The 23,650-nt window shown below is 37.2% G+C and overlaps 2 protein-coding genes across 2 annotated transcripts in view; one reads left to right on the forward strand and one right to left on the reverse strand.

Moving 5' to 3' along the window:
* Positions 1-22,616, forward strand: part of LOC121014636 (coiled-coil domain-containing protein 7-like) — an 82,649-nt gene extending 60,033 nt beyond the window's left edge. The window contains exons 8-10 of the mRNA XM_040451032.1: positions 12,284-12,295; positions 17,130-17,137; positions 22,601-22,616. The gene's annotated coding sequence lies outside the window, so the exon portion shown is untranslated. The remainder of the gene's footprint in view (positions 1-12,283; positions 12,296-17,129; positions 17,138-22,600) is intronic.
* Positions 7,562-13,890, reverse strand: LOC121014635 (coiled-coil domain-containing protein 7-like). The gene is made up of 3 exons (XM_040451031.1): positions 13,650-13,890; positions 8,939-9,269; positions 7,562-7,720 (listed from the first exon to the last, which is right to left on the reverse strand). The coding sequence occupies exons 2-3, from the start codon at positions 9,215-9,217 to the stop codon at positions 7,577-7,579; spliced, it is 423 nt and encodes a 140-aa protein (XP_040306965.1). The 5' UTR covers positions 9,218-9,269; positions 13,650-13,890; the 3' UTR covers positions 7,562-7,576.
* Positions 22,617-23,650: the final 1,034 nt, after the last annotated feature.

Raw genomic sequence — 23,650 nt, forward strand, 5'->3', positions numbered from 1 at the left:
TAACAACAGCTAATGAACTGATCAAAAAGGATTTAAATAATATAACACAAAGTGAATTTAGAATAATAGTCATAAAATTAATTGCTGGGCTTGAAAACAGTACAGAGGACAGCAGAGAATCTCTTGCTACAGAGACCAAGGGACTAAGGAACAGTCATGAGGAGCTGAAAAGCGCTTTAAACGAAATGCAAAACAAAATGGAAACCACGACAGCTCGGATTGAAGAGGCAGAGGAGAGAATAGGTGAACTAGAAGATAAAGTTATGGAAAAAGAGGAAGCTGAGAGAAAGAGAGATAAAAAAATCCAGGAGTATGAGGGGAAAATTAGAGAACTAAGTGATACACTAAAAAGAAATAATATACGCATAATTGGAATCCCAGAGGAGGAAGAGAGAGGGAAAGGTGTTGAAGGGGTACTTGAAGAAATAATAGCTGAGAACTTCCCTGAACTGGGGAAGGAAAAAGGCATTGAAATCCAAGAGGCACAGAGAACTCCCTTCAGACGTAACTTGAATCGATCTTCTGCACGACATATCATAGTCAAACTGGCAAAATACAAGGATAAAGAGAAAATTCTGAAAGCAGCAAGGGATAAACGTGCCTTCACATATAAAGGGAGACCTATAAGACTCGTGACTGATTTCTCTTTTGAAACTTGGCAGGCCAGAAAGAATTGGCACGATATCTTCAGTGTGCTAAACAGAAAAAATATGCAGCCGAGAATCCTTTATCCAGCAAGTCTGTCATTTAGAATAGAAGGAGAGATAAAGGTCTTCCCAAACAAACAAAAACTGAAGGAATTTGTCACCACTAAACCAGCCCTCCAAGAGATCCTAAGGGGGACCCTGTGAGACAAAGTACCAGAGACATCACTACAAGCATAAAACATACAGACATCACAATGACTCTAAACCCGTATCTTTCTATAATAACACTGAATATAAATGGATTAAATGTGCCAACCAAAAGACATAGGGTATCAGAATGGATAAAAAAACAAGACCCATCTATTTGCTGTCTATAAGAGACTCATTTTAGACCTGAGGACACCTTTATATTGAGAGTGAGGGGATGGAGAACTATTTATCATGCTACTGGAAGCCAAAAGAAAGCTGGAGTAGCCATACTTATATCAGACAAACTAGACTTTAAATTAAAGGCTGTAACAAGAGGTGAAGAAGGGCATTATATAATAATGACAGGGTCTATCCATCAGGAAGAGCTAACAATTATAAATGTCTATGCGCCGAATACCGGAGCCCCCAAAGATATAAAACAATTACTCACAAACATAAGCAACCTTATTGATAAGAATGTGGTAATTGCAGGGGACTTTAACACCCCACTTACAGAAATGGATAGATCATCTAGACACATGGTCAATAAAGAAACAAGGGCCCTGAATGATACATTGGATCAGAGGGACTCGACAGATATATTTAGAACTCTGCATCCCAAAGCAACAGAATATACTTTCTTCTCGAGTGCACATGGAACATTCTCCAAGATAGATCATATACTGGGTCACAAAACAGCCCTTCATAAGTTTACAAGAATTGAAATTATACCATGCATACTTTCAGACTACAATGCTATGAAACTTGAAATCAACCACAGGAAAAAGTCTGGAAAACCTCCAAAAGCATGGAAGTTAAAGAACACCCTACTAAAGAATGAGTGGCAATTAGAGAAGAAATTTAAAAATATATGGAAACAAACGAAAATGAAAATACAACAATCCAAACACTTTGGGATGCAGCGAAGGAAGTCCTGAGAGGAAAATACATTGCAATCCAGGCCTATCTCAAGAAACAAGAAAAATCCCAAATACAAAATCTAGCACACCTAAAGGAAATAGAAGCAGAACAGCAAAGGCAGCCTAAACCCAGCAGAAGAAGAGAAATAAGAAAGATCAGAGCAGAAATAAACAATATAGAATCTAAAAAAACTGGTGAGCAGATCAACGAAACCAAGAGTTGGTTTTTTGAAAAAATAAACAAAATTGACAAACCTCTAGCCAGGCTTCTCAAAAACAAAAGGGAGATGACCCAAATAGATAAAATCATGAATGAAAATGGAATGATTACAACCAATCCCTCAGAGATACAAACAATTATCAGGGAATACTATGAAAAATTATATGCCAACAAATTGGACAACCTGGAAGAAATGGACAAATTCCTAAACACCCACACTCTTCCGAAACTCAATCAGGAGGAAACAGAAAGCTTGAACAGACCCAAAACCAGCAAAGAAATTGAATCGGTTATCAAAAATCTCCCAACAAATAAGAGTCCAGGACCAGATGGCTTCCCAGGGGAGTTCTACCAGACGTTTAAAGCAGAGATTGGGGCGCCTGGGTGGCGCAGTCGGTTAAGCATCCAACTTCAGCCAGGTCACGATCTCGCGGTTCGTGAGTTCGAGCCCCACGTCAGGCTCTGGGCTGATGGCTTGGAGCCTGGAGCCTGTTTCCGAATTTGTGTCTCCCTCTCTCTCTGCCCCTCCCCCGTTCATGCTCTGTCTCTCTCTGTACCAAAAATAAATTAAAAAAATGTTGAAAAAAAATTAAAAAAAAAAAATAAAGCAGAGATAATACCTATCCTTCTCAAACTATTCCAAGAAATAGAGGGGAAAGGAAAACTTCCAGACTCATTCTATGAAGCCAGTATTACTTTCATTCCTAAACCAGACAGAGACCCAGTAAAAAAAGAACTACAGGCCAATATCCCTGATGAATATGGATGCAAAAATTCTCAATAAGATACTAGCAAATCGAATTCAACGGCATATAAAAGGAATTATTCACCATGATCAAGTGGGATTCATTCCTGGGATGCAGGGATGGTTCAACATTAGCAAATCAATCAACGTGATACATCACATTAACAAAAAAAAAAAGAGAAGAACCATATGATCCTGTCAATCGACGCAGAAAAGGCCTTTGACAAAATCCAGCAACCTTTCTTAATAAAAACCCTTGACAAAGTCGGGATAGAAGGAACATACTTACACATCATAAAAGCCATTTATGAAAAGCCCACAGCTAACATCATCCTCAACGGGGAAAAACTGAGAGCTTTTTCCCTGAGATCAGGAAGACAACAGGGATGCCCACTCTCACTGCTGTTGTTTAACATAGTGCTGGAAGTTCTAGCATCAGCAATCAGACAACAAAAGGAAATCAAAGGCAGCAAAATTGGCAAAGATGAAGTCAAGCTTTCGCTTTTTGCAGATGACATGATATTATACATGGAAAATCTGATAGACTCCACCAAAAGTCTGCTAGAACTGATACATGAATTCAGCAAAGTTGCAGGATACAAAATCAATGTACAGAAATCAGTTGCATTCTTATACACTAACAATGAAGCAACAGAAAGACAAATAAAGAAACTGATCCCATTCACAATTGCACCAAGAAGCATAAAATACCTAGGAATAAATCTAACCAAAGATGTAAAAGATCTGTATGCTGAAAACTATAGAAAGCTTATGAAGGAAATTGAAGAAGATTTAAAGAAATGGAAAGACATTCCCTGCTCATGGATTGGAAGAATAAATATTGTCAAAATGTCAATACTACCCAAAGCTATCTACACATTCAGTGCAATCCCAATCAAAAATGCACCAGCATTCTTCTCGAAACTAGAACAAGCAATCCTAAAATTCATATGGAACCACAAAAGGCCCCGAATAGCCAAAGTAATTTTGAAGAAGAAGACCAAAGCAGGAGGCATCACAATCCCAGACTTTAGCCTCTACTACAAAGCTGTCATCATCAAGACAGCATGGTATTGGCACAAAAACAGACACATAGACCAATGGAATAGAATAGAAACCCCAGAACTAGACCCACAAACGTGTGGCCAACTCATCTTTGACAAAGCAGGAAAGAACATCCAGTGGAAAAAAGACAGTCTCTTTAACAAATGGTGCTGGGAGAACTGGACAGCAACATGCAGAAGGTTGAAACTAGACCACTTTCTCACACCATTCACAAAAATAAACTCCAAATGGATAAAGGACCTGAATGTGAGACAGGAAACCATCAAAACCCTAAAGGAGAAAGCAGGAAAAGACCTCTCTGACCTCAGCCGTAGCAATCTCTTACTCGACACATCCCCAAAGGCAAGGGAATTAAAAGCAAAAGTGAATTACTGGGACCTTAGGAAGATAAAAAGCTTCTGTACTGCAAAGGAAACAACCAACAAAACTAAAAGGCAACCAACGGAATGGGAAAAGATATTTGCAAATGACATATCGGACAAAGGGCTAGTATCCAAAATCTATAAAGAGCTCACCAAACTCCACACCCGAAAAACAAATAACCCAGTGAAGAAATGGGCAGAAAACATGAATAGACACTTCTCTAAAGAAGACATCCGGATGGCCAACAGGCACATGAAAAGATGTTCAGCGTCGCTCCTTATCAGGGAAATACAAATCAAAACCACACTCAGATATCACCTCACGCCAGTCAGAGTGGCCAGAATGAACAAATCAGGAGACTCTAGATGCTGGAGAGGATGTGGAGAAACGGGAACCCTCTTGCACTGTTGGTGGGAATGCAAATTGGTGCAGCCGCTCTGGAAAGCAGTGTGGAGTTTCCTCAGAAAATTAAAAATAGACCTACCCTATGACCCAGCAATAGCACTGCTAGGAATTTATCCAAGGGATACAGGAGTACTGATGCATAGGGGCACTTGTACCCCAATGTTTATAGCAGCACTCTCAACAATAGCCAAATTATGGAAAGAGCCTAAATGTCCATCAACTGATGAATGGATAAAGAAATTGTGGTTTATGTACACAATGGACAACTACGTGGCAATGAGAAAAAATGAAATATGGCCTTTTGTAGCAACGTGGATGGAACTGGAGAGTGTGATGCTAAGTGAAATAAGCCATACAGAGAAAGACAGATACCATATGGTTTCACTCTTATGTGGATCCTGAGAAACTTAACAGGAACCCATGGGGGAGGGGAAGGAAAAAAAAAAAAGAGGTTAGAGTGGGAGAGAGCCAAAGCATAAGAGACTCTTAAAAACTGAGAACAAACTGAGGGTTGATGGGGGGTGGGAGGGAGGGGAGGGTGGGTGATGGGTATTGAGGAGGGCGCCTTTTGGGATGAGCACTGGTTGTTGTATGGAAACCAATTTGACAATAAATTTCATATATATAAAATAAAATAAAATAATAAAAGAAAAAAAGAAAAAAAAGAAAATAAAACATTGTACCACAGTTTCCAATATTTTTCTAAATATAATGCTTAGGATCCAACTAAAAAAAATTATAAAACATATGAATAACCAGGAAAATACAATCCACAATCAAAAGGAAAAACAGAAGAAGTAAATACACTGATGATCCAGATACTGAAAATTAGCAAAGATTTTAAAACTCCGTTACTGATAAAAGAATTTGCAGAAAAATATTGGTAGACAGGTAAAGAGATAGATAATAGCAGGAGAAATATAAAACTCCCTAAAAAATAACCAAAAGATAATCTTAAATGTGAAAATTATGATATTTGAAATAAAAATTTCATTGGATAGAGTTTAACAGCAGATCAGACACCACAGAAAGGATCGGTGAGTTTGAATATAGAATAACATATATTGCCCAAACTGAATCAAAGAAAGAGAAAAAATTGAAATGAATGAACAGAGAGTAACTTCTTACACAGTAACAAGCATTCTAATATATGTGTAATTAGAGTCTCATAAAAAAGGATCAGAGAGGCAGTAAAATATGTAAAGAAATAATGAATGAAAATTTCCAAATTTGATGAAAACATCAACCCACAAACTCAGCTTGATGGACTGCAAATAGAATAAATATACGTAAAAAATAATTTTGGACTTTCACTTCTGGTCATCATGGACTAGGCCCATTCCTCTAATCACCCATCCTACAGTTAAAATCCATAGACAATACAACAAACTAACACAGGCAAATTCTGAAAGGAAGAAAGAGAAAGGCAGAGATCTCAAAACTTGAGGAATACATGAATTCTTTAGGTTTTCTTTTTACCTACATATAAAATGGATGGGACACTAGAAAAGCCTGACTCATGGAACTTCCAATAAGCACAGACTTAAAAAAAAAAAAAAAAAAAAGCACAACAACTAAGAAAAGCCAAAGGACTGTAAAAAGGGGGTCTCTAGCATAACCAAAACCTTTTTGACAATGCCTATCCTACTTGAGCCAAACACCAAGAATAAGCTGCACCCACTATCCATGTGTCGATAGGACTAAAAAATAATGTGGCAGTGAAAATTAGCCATCCAATTCCCCCACCAGAGTGATGATGTTGAGACCAACCAGGGAACTGAACTTCCACTCTTGTCTGAAATTAGCAGTCATAATGAGTCAAGGATATCTGCTCTCATCACTATTATTAAATATAATACTTGAAGCCAGAGCCAGCACAAGAGAAGGAAATAAAAAGCATTCAGACTGGATAGAAAGAAGTAAAATTGTCTCTATATGAAGATGACATAATTGTCCATGTAGAAAATCCAAAATATCTATAGAAAAACTAGAATGAAAAAATACATTGAACAAGGTTGTTTAAGATACAAGATCAACATACAAAAATCAATCATTATTTCTATCTACTACTTACAAAATGTGGAAACTAAAATTTAATACAATGCCATTAAAAAGTGTTCCAAAAAACATGAAATATTAATGCATAAAATCTAACAAACCATGTACAGGATCTGTATGATGAAAATTACAAAATGGTGATGAAAGAAATCAAACAAGACCGAAACAAATGGAGAGTCATACAATGTTCATGAATTGAAAGACTCAACATAGGTGTTTTATTACATGGAGCCAAACTCAATCCCTAACTAACAAAAATAATTATAAAATAGAAAAATAATACTCTACAAGTGTATTAAAGTACAGTTGAATATTATGAAACGTAAAATAATTCATCTCATCAATAGGTTAAAGGAGAACCACATACTTAATCACCTTAAGAGTTACATAATTTATATATACCAGATATTTGTTAAAATTCAATAAATTCTTGGGTTTTTTTACTTAGCAAAATTCAAATAGAAGGACACTTTCTTAACATGATAAAGAATATACATCTAAAACCAACAAGTAACCAAATGTTTAAGAATTAAACAGAACAGGGGCGCCTGGGTGGCGCAGTCGGTTGGGCGTCCGACTTCAGCCAGGTCACGATCTCGCGGTCTGTGAGTTCGAGCCCCGCATCGGGCTCTGGGCTGATGGCTCAGAGCCTGGAGCCTGTTTCCGATTCTGTGTCTCCCTCTCTCTCTGCCCCTCCCCCGTTCATGCTCTGTCTCTCTCTGTCCCAAAAATAAATAAAAAAAAAAAAAACGTTGAAAAAAAATTTAAAAAAAAAAAAGAATTAAACAGAACAGGCACTAGCAATAAAAATACGTTTAAAATACAGATAGGTCTTAATTAAACTTTAAGATAAGTGTTAGCAGAGGATAGAAAAATCAATACTCTACTTTCAAGTTCCCTAACCAGGTCATTTGCATGGATGGGAATTCATTCTGAGAACATAAATGGACTCCAAAAGAAAATCTTAACCCTTTTCAGTGTTAAATGTTTCTACATTAGGATTATATACACTTACAGATAAAGTTAATTCTTCATGTTCAGGCTTCACAACTGATTTTTCTCTGTCTACAATGCTAAATCCATAGGCTTCCTCCAAAGTAGAAACAACCTTTGAGTAAATCAAAGCAAATTTTTATTTTAATAATTTTATGTAAATTATATGTAAATTTATTAAGTGTAAAAAAAACACTTAATCAAACATGTCAGGACCTTCTTAGCAATAAGACTTCTTTCTACCAGTGCCATAAACTTAAACTTTCCATCTCACATCCCATATCATATCACCCTGAAGAAATAATAAGAAACAGTCCTCAACTCTACTCTGTAAGTCCCTATGACTCCCATTTCTGTGTTCATAGGCATGTAAAAGGCGATCTATGAATAGTTGAAGCATCAACTCCACTTATCACCAAAGTATTTCCTCAAAATCTGAGGGACTCAAATTTCTTCTTTGAAAAGAAGCGGACAAAATAGAAATGTAAACTAGAGAGCAATAAATTTTTTAAGGAAATTCTCTGAGCTAACCCTTCAAACTTTGAACAAACTTGTATTTTGGAAATTTCACAAAACTATATTCTTTTTATATTTGTGCTACCTCCCTCATTGGTCTCATTTGGTATGTGGTACATTCATAATTCAATTCGGGATCACTGTGCAAAGAGAAACTCAGAAAAAAAGGAGATTTTTTTTTTCCCAACACTAAGAGCTAAAGTTTCTAAAGTGCTGAGAAGAGTTAACATAGCAGGAATGAGCCAGAAAGGACTATCATTAGAAAGATCTGCTTTCAAGGTTGGCCTTAGACTGCTGCCTCAGAACTTGGATTTCATGAGTGTTCCCATCATTCACTGATTACAGTGGCTCATTGTCCTTAAACTGTTTGTACAAACAATGTGGTTTATGCTAAACATCTGCTTTCCTTCAATGTGGTTTATGCTAAACATCTAACTCCCTCTCCTTCAGGGAGTGTGGAATTTTGGTACATGCTAAGCAAAATACCTAGATGAGCAACCCCCAATAAAACCCTGGGCACTGAGTCTCTAATGAGCTTCTCCAAAAGACATTTCACATGTGCTGCCATAATTTGTTGTTGGAGTAATTAAGTGCATCCTGTGGGACTTTAAAGTAAGAGGAATCTTGGACCTAGTTTCCTCCAGACTTCACTCCATAAGCCTTTTCCTTTTGCTGATTTTGCTTTGTATCTTTTCACTGTACTAGATCTTAGCCATCAGTAGGTCTATATTTTGAGTCTAGTGCACCTTCCTAGCAAATCTCTAAGCCTAGGGATGGTCATAGAAACCCTAAACACAGGGACCAACAAGTGTCTTACCATCTTTAGATGTTTGGTAATTTTCCTGATCAATTCATCTTCTGCTATTAACTCCTTTGTCTTACTCGATGCAATGGGCAAAGCATATCTTACGATGGATTCCCCTGATGGTGGAGATCCTAAGACCATTGGTTCAAGTTTATCATGTACTAATTTTGCACTATGTTTTTCCTTTGGTTTAGGTGACAACGGTGAAGTAAATATTCCTTTTTTGTAAGTTAAATCTGGAACATTTGCCAATTTATTACTAGAGGCTGACAGATGTTTTGCGGACTTCATTTTGTTATTTTACTTCACTTCCAAATTATAGGTGAAAAAATTGTATTCCTCCCTGTAAATAAAACATTAAGATTTCACATTAAAAATTAGGGCAGGATTACCAATTGCAGTGAAGATGGTGAATACCAAAACCAGCACTGCAGAAATCACAAAATGGAGAGGAAACCATTCCTAACAACAAATAACAACAAAAAAATTTAAAAAAAAGAAAAAGAAAAAAAAGCCTGTGAGAAATCCTTAAAGGTGACTGAAGGCTGATTTATGTATGAGTATTTAGGATGGGGAGTTTTATATCTATCATTACTTGCATAGGAATAATAGCCTAGACCCAGGGTAACAACAGAGTAATATCAAGGCAGCACCAAAATCATGCTGGGTCCCCCCAAAAAATATATTCAAGTTCTAACCCCTGGCACCTGTGAATATGACCATATTTGAAAATACCATTTTTGTAGATGTAACCAAGTTAAGATGAGGTTATACTAGATTAGAGTGGGCCCTAAATCCAATGACTGGTATTATTATAAGAAAGCCAAATGAAGACAAAGATACACAGATGTATAGAGAAAAAGGTCATGTAATGACAGAGACAGAGACTGGAGTAAATCAGCTACAAGCCAAGGAACGTTAAATTTTCCCAGCATCCTTGCTAGGAAAAAGCAAGGGAAATTCTTCTTTCGAACCTTTAGAAGGAGCATTGCACTGCAAACACTTTAATTTCAGACTCTTAGACTCTGGAACTGTAAGAGAATAAATTACTATTGTTTTAAGCAACCTAGTTTGTGGTATTTTGTTATGGCACCCCTAGGAAACAAATACACACAAAAAATTTTCCCTAAATTTGATGGGAGGGACATAAACTGTGGCCTGTTTTTTGATCATTTCATAATAACAGATTACTAGACAAGAGTAGCTGACACTCCCAAAGACATGAGTTCACAGGCAAAAATAACTTGACACCTGAAAAATACAAGCTTTGCAAAGGAAAAGAAAGAAAAAAAGAAAGAAAGAAAGGAAGAAAGAAACAAAGAAAACTAAAAGAAAAGGTCCAGAGGCACCTGGCTAGCTCAGTCCGAAGAGCATGAGACTCTTGATCTCGGGGTTGTAAGATCAGGCCCCATGTTGGGTGTAGAAATTATATAAATACATACATATATGCATATATACATACATGTATACATGCTTTTAAAAAAAGTTTTAAAAAAAAGACAAACCAAAAATATACAAATACACACAAACAGAATATTAGCAACACAAAACAGGTATATGAGTATTTTTTTAAAGACTGAAGTAGAAATACTACAAACGAAAAATGTAATAAACATAACTGATCACAGAATAATATTGCTGAAGAATAAATTAGGCAAATGAAGATCAGAGTGAGATATTCTGCCAGAAAGCAGCAGAAAACGATAAAGAGATAGAAATGAAAAAGAAAATAAGAGATACATAGAAGAATTATACAAATATCAAAAACCAGATAAAAGAAGATCCAGCGAGGAAAAAAAATATGAAATGGACAGGAGGAAATATTTGAATAAATAATAAAGATAAATTTTTCAGACTTAAGGATAGTGGAAAGACAGATCAAAAGTGTTCACAAAATACCAAAAAGGAAACAGATAAACAACAAAACATAATTAATGAAATAAATATAAAAGCCTCAAAAAGAAAAATTTGAAAGTTTTCAGAAGGAAAGAGCATATAACCTAAAAAAGAGGAAGAATTCAATTGCCACCATGTTTTAAATAAAATTTCTTCTTAAAGGAATCTATATTTTGTCTAAATTGCAAGCTCTTTGGATGCAGAGTCTAGCTGAAGAATAAAAATGGATGCAAAGATTAGCAGCATTTATCACATATTCTCAAACATGAATAAAGTAAAATACACATCATCAGTAAGTATTAAAAATTAATATATTTTAAAGAATTTAAATTCCCAATCCTATGAAAATTGGGAAAATATAGGCCTGCATTTGTTGACAATATATAAACATGATTAAATTTTTGGAGAAGTAGTACCTAGTATAGAGAGGGTCATCTAATAAATTTTAATAGACTAATAATAGATATTTTTTTATTTGGCATAGAAAAAGTCAATGGCATCCTGTTAGCACATTTATGCAAAATAAAATATCAACACCAAATAATAGACTATTTTAGGAAGTAAAATAAAAACCAAAAAATAAATATTATATGATACATTATAAATGAAATCAGTTACAATAACATTTTTACAAGCTAATTATTTCTCAATTATTTCGGACACAATCCCTAAGGTTAAACCACAGAAAGCACATAAAAATTATTGATATAATTGTGGATTTCCAAAATGCAAATATTTCTATATGTGAACATGTATTAGGATTTTAACCAAGAGATGACACAGCTGGAGAAGAATCTACTGTTTAGATTGCTTACAAAAAAAAAATTAAAAAATATATATATCACATTACATATATATATACACATATATATATAACAGCAATACAATGCCTCAAATACGTATGAGAAAAAACAAACAGAAAATACTCAAAAATGAAAAATCCGTAATATTTTGCACAATTCATCAAGACTTTTTTTTTTAACTTGGTAGTGAATGATAGAGCAAAAATATCTTCTGACAACACTGAAAATTTTTCATTCTCAAACTGTACAACTGCTTTATTGTTGTAATGAAACACTACATAGTTAATTGAAAACAGTTGTCAAACATAATTTTTATATCATAGTCAAATAAATATTGGGAAAGATTATTTGATGTCATGTCACTCAAAATTCATTTGAAGAATGCAATGGTTTTGGAAACTGTTGACAATAATAAATATATACATTGTAGAACATAAGCCAAAGTCCCCTGTTGGAAAATATATCCATTTATATTTTTCTAATATTAATAGTGGCATAATATTTTAAATAAAGGTAATGTAATACGTGATACAGAAACTAAAATTTAATTTACAAAATTGAAAAGCATCAAAAGAATTTCAAAGAAATTATATTGCCAAAGACAATGCATCAAAAGCATCAGGTCTGAGAGAAAAGGACCAGCAAAAAAGACTTAAGAATGATTGATCAATGAGCCAGAAGGTAAAACCAGGGGAGGATGTATTGAAAATAAAGTGAAAAAAAAAAAAAACAAAAAAAAAACTTACGACTAAATGATGAACTGCGTTAAATGCTGGGCAGGTAAAATGAGGACTAAGAATTAACCACCGGATTTAGCGACAAGGAGGTAGGTCATTTGTGACCTAAAGGATAGCAACAGTTTTAAGAATGACGGAGGTGAATGCCTGAAATATGGGCAAAAGGAAGATTTTTTAAGAGAAAAGTAACATGTTTGTATGCTGTTGTAGATTGAATTATGCCCTCTCCCCCCCAAAAATATGTTCAAGTCCTAACCCCAGAACCTGTGAATGTGACCTTATTTGTTAATAAGATCTTTGTAGATGGAACCAAGACGAATTCAAACTGGACTGGAGTGGGCCCCAACCCCAATGGTGTGCTTCCTGGAAGAAACTCAGACCTACAGGCGCATGGGGAGACCACCGTGTGAAGACAGAGGCAAAGATGAGAGCAAGGAGTCTAAGGGACACCAACTGGCAGCGGCCACCAGAAGCTGGGAGGAAACACGGAACAAATCCTCCCCGAGAGCCTCCAGGAGGAACCAGCACTGCCACACTCTTCAGACTTCAGCGTCCAGAAATAGAAGATAAATTTTTGTTGTTTTAAGCCACCCAGTTTGTGGTACTTGTTTAGGCAACCCTAGAAATTAATACATATGCTGATGGAAATGACCCAGTAGAAAGCAAAATGTATTGATTGGTATGGAGGGAAACTGCTGGAATGATATCCTTGAGTAAACAAGGGGAAATAGGTTTTAATGCATAAATGCTCCCGTGCACTTAAGGCAGGACCAGGGAAACTTCTGCGGTGACAGACAGGAAGGCAGAGACGCCCGCTACTTCAGGAAACCAATTGAGAAAAAGACGGGCCGCGCACCAGGTGCAACGAAACAACCTAATAAATGGACCCATGAAGTTCACACGCGTATAAAAATAAAGGTTACATGGACTAAACGCTTGTATTTACAAGAAATATTTAGGGATTTTACGTATTTTCTTCATTTAATCCTAACTATCCTAGGAGGAGTAGATCACCACAAATTTGCCCAAGTTTATCAGTCACCTTCTACCACAAAGAAAACGTTTTCTGGTCTCCCTTCAAGGATTCATCTCAAACGCTTTAATGATACAGTACACAACGAAATGGGGGAGGGGGCGACATAGGGCAGAGAAGAAGCTAGGATTATCGTCTTAGATTTCGCATCAACAGAGGCACAGCTGCCGCTTTTGCCAGAGAACACAACAGAAACCCTCACACTCCGCGGAGGGAAGGACCGCAGGCGCCTCCCCTCCCAGTGGCTAGAATACCTGCTGAGGACGCTGGAAGCCAGGTTACTGGGCGGTTTTGCCTTGGCCAAGCGGGCTCTAAGGTGAAAGAGTTGGAAATGCCGAGCCACCCAGACTTCCTTCAAGGCGGAAGCCTGCAAACCCTTCAGACTCCAGCCTTGTTATTTTACAAACTGACATTTGGGCTGAAAGGCCGGGCCTCTGCGCCCCGAGGCGGCGGCAACGACTGGCCCGGCGCTAAGCCGCGAGGTGGGCGGTTGACGCCGCGTCACCGACGCCCCCGCCGCGCGCCCCCGCCCCGAGAGACCCGCGCCGCGCGCCCCCGCCGCCGCTCTAGGAGCCAAAGCCTGAACCGACAGAGTCTTTCCCGGAACTGAAGGCTAGAGGATTTTCGGCAACTGTGGAGCCCTACGAAGTAATACAGTCCAGACTGCGCTTTCTGTGTTTCTTGCTCCCTGGGCTGTGTACTTCCCTCCAGGACGCTGCACAAGTGAGATTCTTTTAGGCATTTGGCCTAAAGAAATAAAACAGGGGCCTCTTTGGTGCTTGGAGAACTTGGGCTTCATCACCAGCAAAACCTGAGCCCCAGGCCCTTAAAGTCTGCAGTTGTCTAAAGTTCTTTACAGTCCGGGGTTTGGTAGAGTCCCTTACCAGACTTTAAGCTCCCAGGGAATTGTGCAGCGGCTTCGTATTTTAAAAATAAAATGTACCAGAGAGGCATCTGGGTGGCTTAGCCCCTTAAGCTTTTTGAGTCTTGATTTCTGCTCAAGTCATGCCCTCACAGCTCCAGATACCAAATCCTGCTTCAGGGTCCATCCTATTAGCACCGAGCCTGCTTGGGGTCCTCTCTCTCTCTCTCTCTCTCTCTCTCTCTCTCTCTCTCTCTTTCTCCCCTCTTCTCGGCCCATCCCCTGCTTGTACTCTCTCTCAAAATAAATAAATAAACTTAAAAAATAATTAAAAAGTAAAATGGACTAGAAAGTTGCATCATGCCACACAACAGTCTATTGCCATCAGTTTGCATACTACTTGCAAAAGATGTAATTTTCCAAGGTAGAGTTTTTTTGATAGTTTGACTTCAAGAAATGAATTTTTTCTTTTAAAAAATGAAACCTATTGATTTAAAACACTCTCCAAATAAAGTTTTGTCGCCCAAAGTACAATGTTTTAATATTTAAAAATACTAACTTGATATAATTTAATTTTTTAATAATGGCTTGTTTGGTTTGCTATAGGAATATTCAAATAAATAGTTCTAGGGCACCTGGGTCGCTCAGTTGGTTAAGCGTCTGACTTCTCAGGTCATGATCTTGCAATTCACAGGTTCGAACCCCACATTGGGCTCTATGCTGACAGCTCAGAGCCTGGAGCCTGCTTCAGATTCTGTGTCTCCCTCTTTTTCTGACCCTCCCCTGCTTGTTCTCTCTCTCTCTCTCTCTCTCTCTCTCAAAAATGAATAAAAACATTTTTAGAAACATAGCCCAGAACAAAATCTGAAACAAGAAGTACAAAAATGGAAGAGGGCTCCAAATTGAGACATAGAAGGATCCTGAACTCACCTCCTCCCCCAAACACAAGAAATTTCCAGCTACATATGGAAAAATTCCCTTTGCAAAGGACTTTGGAAGCTAAGTGAACAGCACTTCTGCAACATAGGAGAAAAGGGCCACATTGAGACAGGTAGGAGAGGTAAAGACCAAGTCTTGCAAGAAACCTCTCCAAATCCCAGCAGACCCACAATTAGGAGAGATCTCATAACATAAGAGCTTGTCCCTGAAGACAAAGGCTCCCCAACTCTTAGGATCTGCACCAGAGAAACAAGCCACAGAATGTCTGGCCTTGAAAAACAAGGCTTACTTCCAGGAGAACCATGTGGTTTTAATAATGGAACATCCACTCTTAAAGGGCTTGTGCCTAGACTCATTCACCACCCTTACCCTCCAGAGCCAAAGCAACAGTTTAAAAAGGACCTACATCATATGCAAAGGAGACTCATTTGCTAATCTTAAAAATATTTCAATTTATATTCAATTGATAATGTGGTCATTTCAAGGATCTGGGACAATTTAAATTCTTACAAAAAAAAGTGGAATTTCCTACTGACTCATTTTCTAATTTTCAGAGTTATATAGAAGGTATGTGATACAGTGATATATTTATTCATATATATATATAAACTAACATGCTTATATGTAACATAAACTTTCTATATATTGAGATATACACATTTAAAAGGCAGAAAATATTTGTGTTTTATCCTTTCCTAGATATCAGCATACAATAAATGCTTGTTAAGTAAATGTTACAACTTTTTTTCAAAAGTGCAAAAATGTAAGAGATCCATGGAAAATTGTATCCCAATAGATGGAAAAAGAGATACCATGCTAACATTACTCAAAAGAAAACTGTAGTTTTTATATCAATTACAGAAAAACTGGATTTTTGAGTAAAGATGATTACCAGGGATAAAATGGGTTATTACATAATGATAAATAAGTCATTCATTAAGAAGACATAACAATCCTAAACATTTATGAAACTAACAAGAGAGGATCAAAATACACAAAACAAAAGCTGATAGGACTCCAAGAAGAATAGACAAACCTACAATTAAAATCTACAATTAAAGTCAGAGATTTCATCATATCTCCCTCCATAAAATATGTAGACAGAAAATCAGTTAGGATATAGAAACTTGAATACCGCTTTCAATACTAACAACATTATCAACCAATAGTAATTCATGTGTCAAAGAAATAGTCAAAATAGAAATTATTTTGAACTGAATGAAAATAAAAACAAATCATATCAAAATGTGCAGGATGCTGCTAAAGTAGCATATAAAGGTAAATTTCTACACACCTGTCATAGAAAAGAAGAAAGTTCTCAAATAAATGACTTCAAATTAGAAAGGAAAGGCACTAAAAAAAGAAGAGTAAATGAAACACAAAGGAATAAAGGAAATGGTTAAGAACAGAAATCAATCAATAAAAAATATAAACTCATCAGTATAAACTCTACAGATGTCAACAAGATAATAAGGGACTTATGAACAACTTTATGCCTATAAATTCAAAATCTTGGACAAAATGGATAAATTTTCTGAAAGACAGAAATGACCAAAGCTTATTCAAGAAATTGATATCATGAGTACTATTATATGTACTAAAGAAATTGAATTTGTAGTTAAAAAATCAAGAAAAGGTTTCCACCAAAAGAACCCTAAGCCCAGATGGCATCATTGGTGAATAATACAAAACATTAAAGAATAAGCAATAAAAATTTTATACAAATGAGGTCCAGAAAATTGCAGAGGATCCAGCAATACTTCCCAACTCATTTTGTGAGGCAGCATTACCCTAACACTGACATCAAAAACATTATAAGAAAAGAAAACTACAGGTCAATATCCCACATGAACATACATGCAATAATTGTCAATGAAATTTTAGCAAATTGAACCAAACAATATATTAAAAAATAGTAGTCATGACCAGCTGGGGTTTGTTCCAGGGATGCAAGTTTGCAATAACATATGAGAATCAATGCAGGGCGCCTGGGTGGCTCAGTAGGTTAAGTAAGCGTCCATCTTCACCCTAGGTCATGATCTCGCTGTTCCAGAGTTCAAGGCCCCTGTCAGGCTTTGTGCTGACAGCTCAGAGCCTGGAGCCTGTTTCAGATTCTGTGTCTCCCTCTCTCTCTGCCTCTCTTTCTCTCTCTCTCTCTCTCTCTCTCTCTCTCTCTCTCTCTCTCAAAGATAAATAAATGTTAAAAAAAGTTTTTATAAAGGGGCACCTGGGTGGTTCAGTTGGTTGAGTGTCCAACTTTGGCTCAGGTCATGGTCTTACAGTTCATGAGTTCAAGCCCCACATCACGCTCTGTGCTGACAGTGAGGAGCCTGGAGCCTGCTTCCGATTCTGTGTCTCCCTCTCTGCCCCTACCTTGCTTGCACTCTGTCTCTCCATCTCTCTCAAAAATAAACATTAAAAATTTTTTTCCTTTTAATTTCATAGTTACAAACGGGGGGGGGGAGGCAAACCATAGGAGACTCTTAAATACAGAGAACAAACTTGAGGGTTGATAGAGGTGGGGGAGAGGAGAAAGTGGGTAATAAGCATTGAGAAGGGCATTTGTTGGGATGAGCACTGGATGTTGTATGTAAGCCAATTTGACAATAAATTATATTAAAAAATTTTTAAAAGCATGATAATCAATGTAATTCATCATATTTACAGGCTAAACACACACACATATGCACACAGATGATTATCTAAAAAAGAGGGGCTGAAAAAAATAATTGAAAAAATCCAACATCCATTCCAGATTTTTCATAATCTGAAAACTTGAATTAGAAATTTTCTCAGCCTTATAAAACACATCAGTGAAAACCTATAGCTAATATCATACTTAATGGTAAAGATTGACCGCTTTCTCCCTATGATAAGGAACAGGACAAGGATGTCTGTTCTCATTACTTCTTTTCAACAATGTACTTAATGGAAGTCCTAACCAATGTGAAAGTCCAGGAAAAAGAAATGAAGGCATTCAAACTGCAAAGGAAGAAAAATGAAATTTTGATAAAGAGACAAAATGATCTATGTAGAAAATCTGATGAAATCTTCAAAAATTAACTAATAAGCATAACATGGTTGCAGGATACAAGACCAAAATACAAAAGCCAATTGTGTTTCTGTATGCTCTTGATAAACAATGAGAAAGTAAAATACAACAAACACCACTTACCATGGCATCAAATACATGAAATATTTATGCATACTGCTGAAAAAAATGTGCAAAACCTCTACACTGAAAATTATAAAAACTTGCTGAGAGAAAATAAAGATCTAAATAAATGCCAATATACTGGGCTCATGAATTAGAAGATTTAATAATGTTAAGATGCCAGTTCTCCCCTACTTGATCTATAAATTCAATATAATCCCAATCAAAATACCAACAGGTCTTTTCAAAGAAATGGTACTAAAATTCCTTTCAAAATGCAAAGGACATGCAATAAGCAAAACAACTTTGAAAAAGAATAAAGTTGGAGGATTTCGAACAAAAAGTATAGTCCTAGAGGAATCCCTGGTGTCCCCGGGAATAAAGTCTTATTGACCATTTTTGAGCAACGCTCCCGTCCCCCAAGTGGCACCTATTGTTCTCATAAGTGCACACGTTGACAGTGGTTCCAACATGGCCTCCCAGCCACTGATACACCTTAGGTTTCTTACTTCTGTTCAACTAATTGAGAGTCCTTGTTTTTGGAGGGACTGTACGATGGCAGTCAGTCCAATCTGTCCTGTTTGTTTATAATAACAGTTGGGTGGGATTTGTCCATCACATGAAATGCCTGAATAACAGGTATGAGAATGTCTGTGAAAAAGACAACAAATATTTCGACAAGGTTTTGCATAGGAGGTGAAGAAGCTGGGGCCATTTGCTGCTACTTCCAATACTGAGAAGCAAGATTAAGAAAACAGCAATCAAATTGTAATCAAAGCCATACGGCAGAGAGCAATTCAGAAGTCAGTTACATTCAAAAAATATGATTTGCAAGACAAAAATAGATGGTGGCTGCACTATAGCCATTGTTTGGGATGATCTTGAATGACAGTGTTGAAGCAAATTTTTCCTAATGAGAGAAGTTGTGAGCAGTGCCTCTGTTTATCCACTTTGCAGGGAAGAAGTGGCTCAACATAAGAATATATATGGACTCATGGATGGTGGAAAATTGCTTGGCCTACTGATCAAGGGCATAGAAGGAAATAGACTGACAGGTCAGAGACAAGATCCTACGTAGAGGCATGTGGACAGACACATGGAATTTTCCATATCACATATAACTGCCTACTTAGAAGGCATCCACTGCAGAAGAAGCACTGAACAACTTAGTGGACAAAATCATTCAGCTAATTGATATTAGCCAACCTCTGTCTTCAGGCATACTGAACCTGGCACATTGGGCACATGAAAAAGTGGTCACAGTAGGAGAGATGGAGGCTACACATCAGTCCAAAACCATGAAGTTCCTCTTAACGAGGCCAATCAAGCTACTGAATATCCACCATGACAGCAACAGAGGCCAATAACCTAGTGTGACACCATTCCTTGAGGAGGCCACCGGGTCATTTGGGGGCAAGTTGATTAATTTGTGCCCATTCCATCCTGGAAGAACCAGTGAAATACATGGGTCTGGAAGCATAGGGATGGAAGCAGGAGATATCCCAGTTAGCATCATTCCCAATAACCACTAAAGAACTCTGTGCTTTTCTTCCTGCAACTCTGGACTTTGGAAACTTAAAAATCTAGGTCCCCAAAGGGAACAGCAAGTCTCCTCTTGAACTACAAGCTACAGTTTCCACAGCTGCCACAGCTGCCACCTAGACACCCTGGGATCCTTGTATCCAGGAACCAGGAGGCTGGAAGAGGACTGACCACTTGGCAGGCATAAATGATACTGATCAACAGGGTAAACTAGAACTAATGTTACACAGTGGTAGCAGGGAGGAATACATGTGTAATTCAGGTGACCCACCTGAGTGTCTCTTAGTACTCTCTTTCCCAGTTACAACTGTGAATGAGCAAATGCAGCAAACCTAGCCTAAGAACTGTGTGGGCCCTGGGGATCAGATCAGTCAGGAGTTTGGTCACACCACCAGGTAAGCTGGGTAAGTAAGTTGGGTCATGACCAACACAGGGAATAGCTGAAGACAAGGAAATTTAGAACGGATGGTGGAGAAAGGACATGATAAGTGTGAGTTTCAGCCCCCAAATTAACTGCAGCAGTGGAGACTGTAGTGCAGCCCATAGACCTCCCTATTTTAAGTGTATTCTCAGAAAGAGAGGTCCACAGGAGAAACGTGTAAGAAGAAATACGTGCAAAGCAGAGTGTGAACTGTGACAACCATGAAGATCTCACTGTGATGATCACATCTCCCTTCAAGAAAAAACCTGAAGCAAAGAGTATAGGTTGCTGAAAGCCTCTGGCTATGGATGCCATCAGGCTCTGTTTCAGCCTTTGAGATAAGTCCACTTGCCTCTTGGGCATTCCCCAGCTGATGACTAAGCAAACAGCGATATAAAGACTTGCTATTTCTGGCCATTGTGAACTCCTCCATGAGCATTCTCTGTACTTGAGATCCCAACAGGGCTTTCCGAGACTTTCTCACCTATGCCATGGTCTGATCCTCTTTCATTCTCCCTCTCCTTTCACAGGTACCAGCTCAGCATCATTGTCTGAAAGCTTCCTCTGCCACTCCTGCTCCTTCTTCCCTTTAACTTTTACAGTGGTAACCCCTAATAAATCTCTTTCATTTATAACTTCACCTTAGCACCTGCTTCTTGGAGGACCCAAATCAACAAAGAACTAAATGTAAAAACAAAAACCATAAATCTAAAAGAAAACATGAGAGAATGTATTCATGACCTTGGTATGGGTCTTAGACAAGACACAACTATAGCATCAGTTGACTAGTACTTAGTCAAGTACTAACTGTAAAAAAGGAAATTGATAAACTGGACTTCTTTCACAGTTAAAATGAATTATCTTTCAACAGATGAATACATAAACTATGATGTGTCATTACAATGTAATACTGTTCAGCAATAAATAGAAGGGAACTATTGATACACAAAACAATTTGGATGAATCTGGAAAGGCATTATGCTAAGTGAAAAGTACCCAATCTCAAAAAGTTACATACTGTATCATTCCATTTATATGACATTCTCAAAAAGACAAAACTGTAATAATGGAGAGCAGATTAGTATTTTCCAGGGGTTAGAGGTAGGGGAGCTTGTGATTATAAAAGGGTAGCATAAGGGAGTGTTTTAGCATTATGAAACTATTCTGTATCTATATTCACAACGGTTACATCCATTCATGTGTTAAAATTCACAGCAATGGGGGCGCCTGGGTGGCGCAGTCGGTTAAGCGTCCGACTTCAACCAGGTCACGATCTCGCGGTCCGTGAGTTCGAGCCCCACGTCGGGCTCTGGGCTGATGGCTCAGAGCCTGGAGCCTGTTTCCGATTCTGTGTCTCCCTCTCTCTCTCTGCCCCTCCCCCGTTCATGCTCTGTCTCTCTCTGTCCCAAAAATAAATAAACGTTGAAAAAAAAATTAAAAAAAAAATTCACAGCAATGTACACCAAAGAAGTCAATTTTACTATATGTAATTTTTTAAATAAAAAAAAAAACAAAAATAATCACCCACATATTGATGCTTTGCTTAAAATTATTCAATGAATGAATGTTTGGGGCTGAAGTTGCTGCGGCATATGGTAGGTGTGTGTTTAATTTTGTCACAAGTTGCCAGGCTTTTTTCCAGGGTGTTTGTTCTATATCTTGATTGGGGTATGCACTTGTGTCAAAACTCATCAAACTGAGCACTTACAATGGCTGCAATTTATTTTATGTTTAATATACTTCAATAAAGCTGATTAAAAGGAAAATGCTTTAAATTATCCTTACATATCAATAATAAAAGGATTTGAACAGACATTTCACAAATGAATACATAGCATCAATTATTCATTGATGAGCAACATTATTTCTCATTAAGATAATGCAGATTAAAAGCACAATGAGATACCACTACATAGCCACTAGAATGGCTAAATATCACTGAACACCAACTGTTCCAAGAATATAGAACTACTGGAATTCTCATACATTTCTCATTAGTGTGTGAAATGGTACTCAATTTTCAAAAACATTTTGGTCATTTCTTATAAGGTAACCATAATCTTACCCTCTGACTAAGCAATTCCATTCCATATGTACACAAAAATACATGGACATGGAACATTTGATTATAATAGTACAAAACTTAAACCATATAAATGTCCATTAAAAGGACTACGAGTAACCAAACTGTGTCATACTCATATAATAGAATACTAATCAGTAACATGAGTAATAATCACTGCCACACACATTGTCATAAATAAATCTCACAGACATTATAAGCAAAAGAAGATAAATACAAAAGTCTATATACTGTATGATTCCATTTATATGAATTTCAAAAAAAGTAAAACTAATATATATAGTGATATATGTTTGTCAGCCTCCAAGATGCCGTCAATGATCTTTGCCTCCTGGTTTTCATATCCTTGTGTAGTCCCTTCCTACACTGAATCATGTCTGGCCACATGACCACTACAATATTGTAGAAGTGACAGTGCATGACTTCCAGAGTTAAGTCATAAAATACATTGCAGTTTCTGCCTCAGCCTCACTTGGATCGTTGACTCTGGGAAGCCAGCCACCATAGCACAAGGACACTTAAGCAGACTTGCATAAGGCTCATGTGAGGAAGAACTTGCTGGCCCTGTGAATAAGCCACCATTCAAACATTCAGATGACTACAATCCTGGGCCTTGCTGACATGTGACACAATCTCAAGAAAGGCTCTAGTGAAACCATCTAAACAATGGAGTCCCAAATTCCTGACCCACAAAACTTACAAAATGTAATAAGTATTGCTTAGTATTTTAAGCCACAAAGTTTTGGATAATATTTATGCAGTAATAGATACCTAAGACATGATAAAAATCAAAACAATATTTGTGGGAAGGGGCATATTGACTGAAAAGAAGCACAGGGTAACTTTTAGGGGTAATAGAAATGTTCTATATCTTAATCCTGATGATGTTTATATGGATGTATTCATATGTCAAACTTTTGAACTAAATGCTTATGATCTATGCATTTTATTGCATTTAATACATATGAATAAAAATTAAACAAACAATAAAGAAAACATGATTCAGGAAAGAAAAAGTTCATTCATAATAGTAACTACACCATAAAATATCTAGAAACAAACATTAAAAATGTGCAAATTCATGGGCGCTTGGGTGGCTCAGTGGGTTAAGTGTCTGACTTGATTTCAGCTCAAGTCATGATCTCATGGTTTGGTTCCTGAAATGGAGCCCTGTGTCAGGCTCTGCATTGACAGCATGGAGCCTGCTTGGGATTAACTCTCTTGCTCCCTTGCCCTCTCTCTCAAAATAAGTAA

The sequence above is a fragment of the Herpailurus yagouaroundi genome, unplaced genomic scaffold (assembly GCF_014898765.1).
Source record: "Herpailurus yagouaroundi ecotype Mexico unplaced genomic scaffold, PumYag 203, whole genome shotgun sequence".
Classification (NCBI taxonomy): domain Eukaryota; kingdom Metazoa; phylum Chordata; class Mammalia; order Carnivora; family Felidae; genus Herpailurus; species Herpailurus yagouaroundi.

Bases quoted from the DNA above. Each gene is read 5' to 3' on its own strand.
- LOC121014635 (XM_040451031.1), bottom strand. From the start codon at position 9,217: ATGAAGTCCGCAAAACATCTGTCAGCCTCTAGTAATAAATTGGCAAAT. The intron at 7,721-8,938 runs GTAAGACACTTG...ATTTACTCAAAG, and splicing joins TTACCAAACATCTAAAGATG to GTTGTTTCTACTTTGGAGGA.